Source organism: Nymphalis io, chromosome 20, assembly GCF_905147045.1.
Source record: "Nymphalis io chromosome 20, ilAglIoxx1.1, whole genome shotgun sequence".
Classification (NCBI taxonomy): domain Eukaryota; kingdom Metazoa; phylum Arthropoda; class Insecta; order Lepidoptera; family Nymphalidae; genus Nymphalis; species Nymphalis io.
The window spans coordinates 6,000,089-6,011,212 of NC_065907.1; the positions used below are offsets into that span (position 1 = coordinate 6,000,089).

Genomic DNA, 11,124 nt, shown 5'->3' on the forward strand with positions numbered 1-11,124 from the left:
ATTTTTTTTTAAAATAACATCGCATTTTATTATGATCGCAATAATGGTTTTTTAAGTTGTTTTGATAAGGTACTAAAGTTTTATAAAAAAATATTCAATGGTAGATAAACGTTTTTTACTTACTTATATTAAAAAAATATAGTTGTAATTTATTACAATAAATAGACAAATATTATATAATGTTTTATTACATTTGTAGAGAGAGCGCCCATATATTTATAATGCAATACATGTATTTATTTTCCCAGCGCACTGTGCAAGTTCCATCCGTCGCTATATCCCAAAAGTACGCGGCCGCTGTGTGTAAGCCAGAACCATTTTTCTGTGTCACCGTTATTCTCACTAAAAATAAATTATTAATTTATTACTTGTTCTACACTTGAGCTGTTAAAATTATTTATTTATTAATAGTAACATATAAAACAATTTAATCGTTATTATTCAGACTCCAGATTGGCTGGACAAAGGAAAATTGGCAACTTTTATATTGTGCGACATTAATTTTTAAAAAAAAGATGTAACTACCTTATTTGTTTTCATGCCTCGGGCGTTTTTTGTGTAAAACGTTAAAATAGAATAGAATATACCTAATTACAACTGAAAAGTTACAAGAGCCTACAACCTAACTTTATTTTTGCCAAATTAATGCTGCTCTTAATAGGATGATTATATTTTTCGGCATTGCAATTTGTTGTTTAGAAACCAAGTTAATTATTAAGAAAACAATAATAACCATCTATTCGCTTGTACCTACTGCTTTAATAGGCACATACATCTTACTGAAAACCACGCGCGTTTTCTTTTCGATTGATATTATCGAATGATTACGAGCGCTTCGTTTTTTTAAATTAAAAATTAAGGAAAAAATATCTTTATGAGTTTGCATGTTATTGTGTATTATATGTTATGAATTTTACTACTCTTATTTCCAAATAGTGTTAATGATAATGTTAATAAAAATCTATTTTTCTATAGACAAAGTAACAGCCCATAATTTTCCTACTGCTCTTTGCTGCACAATAGGGCACTTCTCCGTCCCTTTTTATTGGATTAAAATAAAATGGGATTTGAAAAGAATCAGAAACAATATCAAAATATGTAAGACACATTTAAACTTACTAATATATTTAAATGGTTTGTTAAGTTTATTAAGCCTGGTCAACGTCTTTTCTGTAATGACAGTTATCCATTGTGGAACTCGAGAATGGCTGTAAGTGTTTCCTCCAAGACAAAATTCAATGTTATCTCTCACAATATTCTGAACTTCCTCGACGTTAAACGAAAGATCCTGCAAAAAAATTACTAATGGAAATACATTATTAATGAAAACTATGGTTAACGATGCATATCATTATGCTTATATATTTGAAAGTAGCAGTTTTTATAACAAGTGACGACGCAGTCGCCTTAGATGTATTGGTCAAAGAGCCAGATTAGACTCATGAGTCAGTCGGTTAAAAATATATATGTATTTAACAAATAAAACTTTTATGCCGAAAACCCGTTTGATGTTAATAGCAAAAAATAAGATGTAGGTACCTGGCTTGTTAGGTTGAAATGTTTAAGCCTTAAGGGCTTCTTTAGATGGGCAAGAGATTATAGTATTAGAAATAGGTTTCAATATGGTTTCAATAAGTTCGAAAGCTGTATATTTCGAGCTTATTTATTTATACATCCATTTAACGTGCGTCGTTATGAAATTTAATAAATTCGTTTCAAGAGCAGTGGATCAGTTCTTCACTCCTAACGAGCAAGTTTTACAAAGTAATATTAACTCATTAAAAGTTAAATAAATAAATTGTTGGTCCACATAGTAGGACATTTTTTTTATTCTCTAATGGTGTGCTACTAAAATTTTATCAAAGATAATAATTAGTTCTACTAATGAAAGCATTGGATTTCCTTTTTATTAGAAACAACATGAATATAATACCTCTTCATCGTCTTCTTGTGCCATTATTAGTAATACTTACACATGCAATCGTTACTCTAACCTTTTATAATAACTGAATAGTTGAAAATGAGTATAATTATTGTACCTATTTAATATTTATAAACAAACAGATTCAGACTCAGCTTTTAAAATTCGATCGTTTCCTTTTTCTGTTTTAAAATTATTTTTTGAAGGACAACATCGAATTATATACTATTGTATATGTACATACAACCACATTAATAAATGTAAAAGTAAAATATAAATAATTTCAATAAAAACCATGAGCTCAAAATATTGTAAAGCTTAAAAAATATTATTCAAAGTATTTATTTACCTATCTGTCACATATTATACGTATAGTTACGTACATTTCCGAACGATTCTGCTCGTAACCCACTTCGAAGTTTTGAGCTTAATATTTTCTATAGTAAATTCGGAATGTTTGTGTTGTATTACTTCCATTTGTTTTTTATAGAAAAAAAGGTTGCTTATGTATTGACTAAAATATATAATGGCTTCTTAAATATATGTTAATAGTAAGTTAATCGTTTTAAATTAATGGAGCTGAAGGTCTGGGTCGAGGGAATACAAAGGATTGTTTGTGGGGTGACGGAGACTACCACTTGCCAGGTCAGTAGAATTATTTCTCATAGCTATTATTAAAGGTTTAAAATTATATTAGTAGTATTTCTTATTCTACGAACAGTACAAACGCTTAATTGACTTACGACTATTTTTTTCCGTGCTTCTAAGTTTTTTAGAGCAATTTCGGAGGTATAAATTTAGAATCAGTTTAGTTATAGTAAGCTGTAATTTTAATTCATGAGTATTTAGGCATAGTTGTAATGGTATTACGATTTTTCTATATCGTAATACCATTACAACTACGCCTTTTATATATACATGTATGTTTAATCTAAGATTACGATTTTATTAAAATTCAGGATGTAGTATTTGCTTTGGCTCATGCTACTGGCAAAGTGGGAAGATTTACATTGATAGAAAGATGGAGAAACAATGAGCGACTTTTAGCTCCACAGGAATATCCCTTAAAGGTAAAAGGCGAGGTATTTACGACGATAACAAAAAAAAATCTAAAGCATTATAAAACAGTAGTTGCTTAATGTTATTTGGAATCAGATTCTTAATTTCAGAATGTAATACTATGTTTTAGATTCTGATGAAATGGGGTGAATATTCGAATGATATACAATTTATATTAAGAAGATCTGATAACAATAGCAGTAACCAAAAACCTTTACAATCTACTCATAACTCTAGATCACCAATAGGAAATGGGTTTGTATATTATTATATTAAGTAACACTGATATCACAAATATAATTGTGTATGTGATTATAAAGACATTAAAGAATCTCATAAAGAGTAGTCTTACAAAGTATTCATTTAAATTGTTTTAGAAGTCATTTCACAATCTTAAGCAACAAATCAAAATATGTGTATAAAAGAAACATTACTTGTAAGCATAACAGTTGAATGAAATTATAACATAATTTCAATAAAATAATATTTTTCTTAACAGGAGTCATAATATATCCAATGTGAATGCAACAGATAAAAAAAATTCAACTAATAGGGTGAACACTACCCCTACACTTAATAATGTAAATAACACTTCCCCTGGTAATCCTGTTGGTGTGGTGAAGGGTGTGCAGCAAGCTAAATCTCCTGAATCTAACAGTCCAGTGCTTAAAGATGTCCCACCTTATAGGTAAGAACTAAACGGGAATGCAATAAATTAATAATATGAAAGATAATTATTATTGAAAATACTTTGTTATTATTTTTACACAAACTGAAATAGTCTCATCTCTCATTTAGGTTTTGTTAATTTATTCACCAAATTACATTTAAATGCATTGAATAAAAGAGAATAGACCTGGACTTATTGGTACAATAAATTAGTATATCTAATAAATGATTAAATAAAATAGTCAAACTATTTATGGATAATTTTAAGTTAAATGACTATAATTAGACCAACTTTTTTAACAAACATCTTAACACATGCTTTCATTAGCTGATAATTTTAACATTTAACAGAGACCCGCCACCGCCATATAGATCACCCCCACCGCCTTCAGCTTTAAGGAAATCCCCAAACCGTACAACACATAGAACTCCACATATGTCACCAGTTAACTTGTCGGAGTGTCCTGAAGAAGAAAGGAGCCCTGAAGCCGTTAGTTATAACAGCCAATATAGAGAATTGGTATCACTTGTAAATTATCAGAGGGAAAAACTTTCAAGTCAACAAGTGGATCTTATTAAGGTTATTACTATTAAGAATTTAAGTAAAACATTATTTTATGTAAGCTTAGCTTTTATTAACTTATATTAATTCCTTAATTGCAATTGGCCTTTGATTTACAAGATTGCAAGAGAGATTTTTAATGAAAGTATTTATTTTCAATACACTAACATTCCTACTCTTCATATCACTACTCTACACACATACACACTACATACATATTTCATATTTTATATATGTTACAAACTTTTTTCTGTTGGGTAAAACATGGTTCTATGGGGTATAAACATTTATAAAAATCTTGATGTATTTTATATTAAACATTAGCAGTCTTAATAAATGTGTTTAGCAGGTAATTCGTTAAACAATGTTGAGTTTTCTTTTTACAAATGCCAATTAGAAGAAATTACTGTTTAAGTAAACATCCGCTAAGCAATGGTTAAAATGCTATGTTATTTTATTTAAGGGTGAAAAAATTATAAGACCTTTATGAATGTGTTTACAGTATGATGCAGAGATTGGTTACTGGGAAAACAAAGGTAGAGAACAGGAAAGACAAGTTGAGTTATTACAACAACAAATAACATCTGCTGATAACCAACTTCGTATCAGCACTGAACAGGTGATTGGAATATTTTATTAGAATAATTGCAATTGATGATTTGAACATATATTATTCTAGATTTTTGTAGTATTAAATAATTCTTTAGAAAAATATTGCATACCAAATTAAATTATAAATGATTTCTTATGTGAACATATTTTGAAATTACAATTGATTGGTTCATTGTTCTGAAATAAATTCCCATGCTGTGTTAAAATTATGATTTTTTGTATGTATTTAAAAATAAGATAATACATAGTGTAAGATTAAAGTATACTTCCCCTTTTTTATTTACAAATATGATTCATAAACCAATTCATTCTGTTGTTAATATGACTTCATGTAATCCCAAGGTATACTATATATATGTATACTTTTAGTTACTACTATATCTTTACTAATATTATAAAAACGAATATAGTCTCTTTGTCTGTCTGTTAATCTTTTTCGGATAGAACATATAACCGATTTTGATAAAATTTGGTATGAACTAAGCTTGAACCCCGCGGAAGGTCTACTTTTTTATGACATACCTTCCTCTTATCCAACATGCGGGCAAAGCCGCGGGCGCACAATTTTTCGTCTATAAAACAATTGCTGTAATCAATAATGATGTAAATTTGTATATTTTTTTCTGTGTAAAATGTCTTATTATTATTAAATTCTATATAAATCTGATATCATCCAGGTACAATCTCTTAACTATGTGGAGGAGGAAAGCGAAATTGTAAAACAAAATGAGAAAACTTTAAAATCAGAAATAGTACTGGTCCGGTCTAAACTGGCTAACTGTGAAACTGAACTACTACAGTGTAAAAATAAAGTTCGAAAATTGATGGAGGATATACACAATGAGCAACGAGTTTTAAATAGCCGACAACAAGAGAATAGGTAACTTTAAAAACGCATCCCATGCTACCTTTTTACTATTTTACCGTGAATAGATTTTACTATTTTATCAGATTTTATTTATTACTCTGTCAATTTACAACCAAAAATTTAAGTATTTCTAATACATTTATGATGATTTATTGTTATAAATGCATTTATAATTTTTATGTTAAGTAATCGTAATGCATTTATTGCAGACAAGCATTAGAGAGGTCTATGCTAGCTGAAATGGAAAACTTACAAACTCAGATACAACAAGCAAAACATGCGACAGAAATTAATCATCTTACAGCAGAGAATTTAAAACGAGAGGTAACATTAAGTTAAGAAATGTTAAGAATTATGTATTGACTTAAATCTCTTCTCTTAAACAAAATTATGACTAGCCAAAGGAGATAACAAGCGGTACCCTCTAACGGGTGTTCAAGGCCCTGGGCCAACAAAGAAATGGAAGTTATTAATTATTTTCAAAATTAATTAAACATATTTTTCAGTTGGGTTTTTGCATAATTGAATGTGAACAAATTAAATTTTCTCAACAAACATATAAAGATATTGTATTATACATCATATATTAAGTGTTTGTTTGTCACAATTGAGATGTATTTAGTTCGGAAATCCAGTCCTCTTAGAGTTTATGTGCAAACACAGGTGCATTTTTTCATTTCATCACCGATTAGATAGCAATTCAATATGACTGGAATAGGATCAGACACAATCTTAATATTAAAATTTACATTTTGTATTTTAAGAATCAGCATAATATTTTAAAAAATGCATTTTCATTAGGTTGGGGTTCTAGAGAATGCGATAATGGAGAAGAAGCGTCAAGTAGAGCGCTTAGTCCAAGAGATGAAAGAAGCAAATCTTCAGAGTTTAACTGGCAGTGTTGATGAACTACGACATCCACTTGATGGTAAGGAATATAATCAATATTTTCAGGATTTTATTTTAAATATTTCTAACCAACTTTTAAAACATTCGGTAGTTATAATATTATATTATTTTGTTTATTAAAAAGTATAAATATTAATGCTCTGTAAATTATGCTTTTAGGATTGTGCAAGGCGGGAAGTGCTCGTAGAATAATAGGTTCACCAAGACAACTTGAAAATGCTGCACCAACTAATAAAAATCCCCATGGTGTATGGGTATAAAACATCAACACAATTGTACCTATTCCTTTGGTGATTTAATAAGGACTTTCGTAAAACAGCGTAAATATAAATTGTCAAAGTATACTTGGTTATAAAAACAATTTTTAATTCACTTTTCAAACTGTTTGTTGTGTTAATAGATTTGTGTAGTGGTGATTTTTAATTTTACTGAATCAAGCTTTTAACTTTTATAACATTTAGCATAGTAGTAAAGGTAATTATGATTTGAAACTGATTTATAGATGTTTTAATATAATTATGCAATGTATAATTGTACTGCCATAGACTTTTGTGTGAATATTACTATTAATTTGTTATTTAACTTTCAGGTTTTGTAAGTTATTATTTAGTGAATAATTTATTAGATTTGTGTTCAAATTAGTGTCATATTTAATCATTGTCACAAAGTATGTTATAAGAATTGTGTTTTATATGTTAATTATATTATAAAAGTATTAATTGTATCTTGCCATCTCATAATATAAAGAACACAACTATAGTTACACAGATAAAATAATGCTGTGTACTGTACGAAAATGTTGACTTTGTTGTCAGTAAATCTTTTAAGAAATTTAATTGAATTATTAAAAAATAGTAAGTATCAAAATTTGCTTTACTTACATCTTAGATCAGATATGATGAAAAAATCCTAGAGATGATAGTCATCAATTATTTGCCTCAACTTCCCACTTTATTTCATCACGTTACAATTTAGGTAAAGAGCCTGATTATCATCATGCAACTTTAGAGTGGCAAATTTAAAATATCATGCTAGAATTGTATGAGTTGCATTTAATATGAATAATACAATTTTACAAGTTGTTCCTGGTATTTGTATGCATTCGAAGCACTGGCTTGTAGAAACTAAAGAAATTAATTATTATATGTATTTTATTAATATTTGAAGTGATCAAAGTGTAGTGCCATGAGTGCAGTATATAAAATAAATATCTTTCAGGTATCAACAATATATTTTTCGAGTTGGTACTATTAATATTATGTTATATATAAAATTGACTGTATAACTTAATATTATGTATTTATACTTTTTATATTATATAAACTAGTAAGGTTCTGTCAAGTGTAATCAAATATCATATGTTTTTGCAATATAGAAATAATGTATTGATAATAATAATCTAGTCGAAAATATAAGCCATTGCAATATGTTATAGACAATTTTCATAGAAGTATGGCCTAATAAATGAAATATATACAAGCATAATAGATAAAGTTTAAGAGTAATCCTAAATTTTATTTCTTTATATATTGGATTATTCTGTGTACTCATGCATGGTTAACTAAGACAGTTTGTGTATAATCATATACAGAATATACGAAATTTAGAAAAAAATCAGTTTTTTATTTTTACATAATGTGCTTAAAATAAAACAAATAATAATTGAAAATCTTATATTTAATTTTAAGAAATAAAATGTGTTAACTTTAACTGTATCAAAGAAAACTACTTTCTGTACAGAATTGTTATAATTGCGTACAAACTTGACGCTTTACAATAATAGTATTATGTCATAACATTCTCTTCACAGTGAGAACAATATTGTAATATATACATATTGTTTGCCAGAATAAGTTATTAAATAAAATGAATCCTTTTCAATCCCCTTTTTAGTAACTGGCAATAAAGTATTTTATTCTTCTTTTACATTATAAAATCTGAATAACATATTAATAATCATCACATTATAAATACTTATATTTTTAAAATAGTCTGCGGGCATATGTGAGATGACTAAATATATTTCTCTTCCATTTGGTTTGGATTTTTTCTTTAAAAATTAAGCCTGATTAATGATCAAACATAATTTCTCAAATTTATTTGAGATAAAAGTTATTATTTTGATAGTTGATATTTTATAGAGTAAGACACAGTAGTCTATTGTTATTTTTTATACATATTTTATTATAATTCCCTTGAACACAAATACTTTATCTTTCCCAAATTCTTATTCAAACTGATATAAATCAGAGTCATATGCTAATTTTATAGATTTCTATTCTTTTCTGTCATTGCAAACTCTCAAAGAGCACGAAATAATCACAGTCATCTCACTTGTAATCAAGCAATCGCTATGCTTTTTCTTCTTTTTCTCTATTATACCGTTCAAGTTCTTTAAGAAATTGTCCCTTAGGTTTCATCACATTTGGCCGATCACCACGACACTTTGGACAAAACCATTTGCCTTTTGGCTTTGTTGTGAGAAAGACACAGGAAAAGTGGAACCACTCAATAGGACAGAGATCATTGTCACAGAGAATCATCTCACCATAAGAAATTTGATCACATAAACAGTAACGAGGCTCATCTGGATCTATAGCGTCTGTTTCTTCTGGTGGAGTTTCAGAGCGTTGTGCTGTCTGACGAGCTTTACGTTTTTTCTTCTTACCTATACCTGCACAAGAATAGTTTCGATTATTTTTTTATTGATGGGAATAATTAAGACAAACTTTTCTAGTTCAATTAAATGTGAAAATTTCTTAGAATTTTTTAATAAATAAAAATATTTGAGAAAAACTATGTTATACAGTTTTTATCAGCAAATAAAAATAGTATACAATAATAATAAAAACAGATACAGCATTTTCAGTTTTAAAAATATTAAAAGATTTAATGAACTTTTTGTTTAGTTATGTACCTTTCTTATGTGTAGTATTGTGTGTATGTCGGTCGTTGTCGCGTTCGCCTGAATCAGCGCCATCAGTCGCAGCTCCTGCTGTCGTTCTTGACCGTCGTGCTCGTTTTGACCAGCGTTCACCTATAAATTGGGTATTGAGATAAAATGTATTTTTCAGGAAAACTTAAGTATATTAGTGTGATATTAATTTATTTAAAATCTGCTTAACAAATTTTTTTATTGTCACTTAAAAAAAGTTTACTAAATTTTTTTAAGATTTCTTAAGTTTTATTTCATATTAATGTGTTGATATCACACAATACATCGAAGCTTATATTTTTTAAATAAATGATTTTATTAAGCAGATTGATGATAAGCTAATAATTTTAAGTTTGTGAATCTTTCATGTTTACATTTAGATAAAGAAAATGTACAACTATTTATTTAAAAAAATATATGAAATGTATTAATTTCTCTCACCTCCACTCTTATCTTTCTCTCCCTTATCTTTTTCTTTATCATTGGATCTCTCAGGAGGAGGGGGAGGGGGTGCGTGTGTTTGTTGCACTTGTTGTGTGCTTGTGTCCTTATCTGTAGATCGAGACTCTGATGCTTGAGGTAATTCTTCTTTAGCTGTGCCATTTGTATTCACTTCCAAAGATGAAACTAAAAATATATACAATCACATTGAATGTTATACTTTAAATATGGTAAATAACACATTTAAGACAAAAGGTACCTAACACTATATAAATAAAAATATATTTTTTGTAATAACTTTGTTTTATTTGAATTTTAAAAATTAAAAAGTAGGTTATTCTTACGCAATTTTTTGTGGTCGGCATCAAGTGATCTCTGTTTATTATCAATAAGATCTTGAAGTAATTGAACAACTTGTAGTTTTTCATCACCAATTTCTTGTGCTGCAACTAAAGCTGCTTGTAGACGTAATGCTGCTCTTCCACAACGGCGTTCTTCAGTGTTGGGTGCTATACAAACTGCTAAGTGTGTTTCTGCATCCCGGAGGCACTCTAATTATAAAAAGAATTATGTAAAGTTAATAAAAGCAGTTTCCTATTTACTGTACTAGGGAAAAGATAAAAGGAGTTAAAGAGAAAGCTAGAGATTAACACAATGTGGAAATATCAAATAAACTATTAATATTAAACTTTATTTTTCGTACATTATTGCTTGAAGTTATCTTATTACAGTCAAAAGAATAGTAGCCATAAGTAAGTCAAAATATGCTTGGCAGATTGAGAAGTAAAGAGTACGTCAACATACAAGTAATCAAATTCCAAATGATTTATTCAAACTGAAACTTGTATTAGAAACTATTTGTATATCATAATAACAAAGTTAAAAGTTCTAAATGATATAAATTACCTCTGTAAGTCACATCTAATTCTCGCATACGCGATAAATGTCGTTGCAGGTCATTAGGTAGATTTTCAACGCAATCTAAGTAGTTTTCAACATAAGTCGCTGAAAGAAGCGCTTCTGTCGATGTTTGATTTAACATGGCTAAAGAATTCTTATAGCTTTCATTATAGAAATAACGAGAAACGATAGAAATATAATTAACTTTCAAAGGGAATAACAAGTTAATACAATCCAAAGCCGTCAAA

At 28.3% G+C, this 11,124-nt stretch overlaps 3 protein-coding genes across 3 annotated transcripts; 1 reads left to right on the forward strand and 2 right to left on the reverse strand.

Moving 5' to 3' along the window:
- Positions 1–129: 129 nt before the first annotated feature.
- Positions 130–2,050, reverse strand: LOC126776442 (dynein light chain Tctex-type 1-like). The gene is made up of 3 exons (XM_050498960.1): positions 1,934–2,050; positions 1,120–1,288; positions 130–342 (listed from the first exon to the last, which is right to left on the reverse strand). The coding sequence occupies exons 1-3, from the start codon at positions 1,955–1,957 to the stop codon at positions 188–190; spliced, it is 348 nt and encodes a 115-aa protein (XP_050354917.1). The 5' UTR covers positions 1,958–2,050; the 3' UTR covers positions 130–187.
- Positions 2,051–2,322: 272 nt separating this feature from the next.
- LOC126776357 (ras association domain-containing protein 8) lies at positions 2,323–8,227 on the forward strand. Its single transcript, XM_050498818.1, has 10 exons — positions 2,323–2,566; positions 2,881–2,991; positions 3,111–3,235; positions 3,480–3,668; positions 4,001–4,229; positions 4,714–4,830; positions 5,501–5,703; positions 5,901–6,015; positions 6,493–6,619; positions 6,760–8,227. Exons 1-10 carry the CDS (start codon positions 2,495–2,497, stop codon positions 6,858–6,860), a joined length of 1,389 nt encoding a protein of 462 aa, XP_050354775.1. The 5' UTR covers positions 2,323–2,494; the 3' UTR covers positions 6,861–8,227.
- Positions 8,228–8,259: 32 nt separating this feature from the next.
- Positions 8,260–11,124, reverse strand: LOC126776387 (inhibitor of growth protein 2). Its single transcript, XM_050498880.1, has 5 exons — positions 10,883–11,124; positions 10,321–10,527; positions 9,977–10,162; positions 9,518–9,637; positions 8,260–9,274 (listed from the first exon to the last, which is right to left on the reverse strand). The coding sequence occupies exons 1-5, from the start codon at positions 11,016–11,018 to the stop codon at positions 8,952–8,954; spliced, it is 972 nt and encodes a 323-aa protein (XP_050354837.1). The 5' UTR covers positions 11,019–11,124; the 3' UTR covers positions 8,260–8,951.

Excerpts from the sequence above, each read along its gene's own strand:
- LOC126776442 (XM_050498960.1), bottom strand. The coding sequence starts at position 1,957 with ATGGCACAAGAAGACGATGAAGAG. Across the intron at positions 1,289-1,933 it reads CACAAGAAGACGATGAAGAG|GATCTTTCGTTTAACGTCGA; the intron begins GTATTATATTCA and ends ATTTTTTTGCAG. Across the intron at positions 343-1,119 it reads CAAACCATTTAAATATATTA|TGAGAATAACGGTGACACAG; the intron begins GTAAGTTTAAAT and ends ATTTATTTTTAG.
- LOC126776357 (XM_050498818.1), top strand. The coding sequence starts at position 2,495 with ATGGAGCTGAAGGTCTGGGTCGAGGGAATACAAAGGATTGTTTGTGGG. Across the intron at positions 3,236-3,479 it reads AGATCACCAATAGGAAATGG|GAGTCATAATATATCCAATG; the intron begins GTTTGTATATTA and ends TTTTCTTAACAG. Across the intron at positions 6,620-6,759 it reads ACTACGACATCCACTTGATG|GATTGTGCAAGGCGGGAAGT; the intron begins GTAAGGAATATA and ends TTATGCTTTTAG.
- LOC126776387 (XM_050498880.1), bottom strand. The coding sequence starts at position 11,018 with ATGTTAAATCAAACATCGACAGAAGCGCTTCTTTCAGCGACTTATGTT. Across the intron at positions 9,638-9,976 it reads AGAGAAAGATAAGAGTGGAG|GTGAACGCTGGTCAAAACGA; the intron begins GTGAGAGAAATT and ends CCCAATTTATAG. Across the intron at positions 9,275-9,517 it reads CAATACTACACATAAGAAAG|GTATAGGTAAGAAGAAAAAA; the intron begins GTACATAACTAA and ends ATTCTTGTGCAG.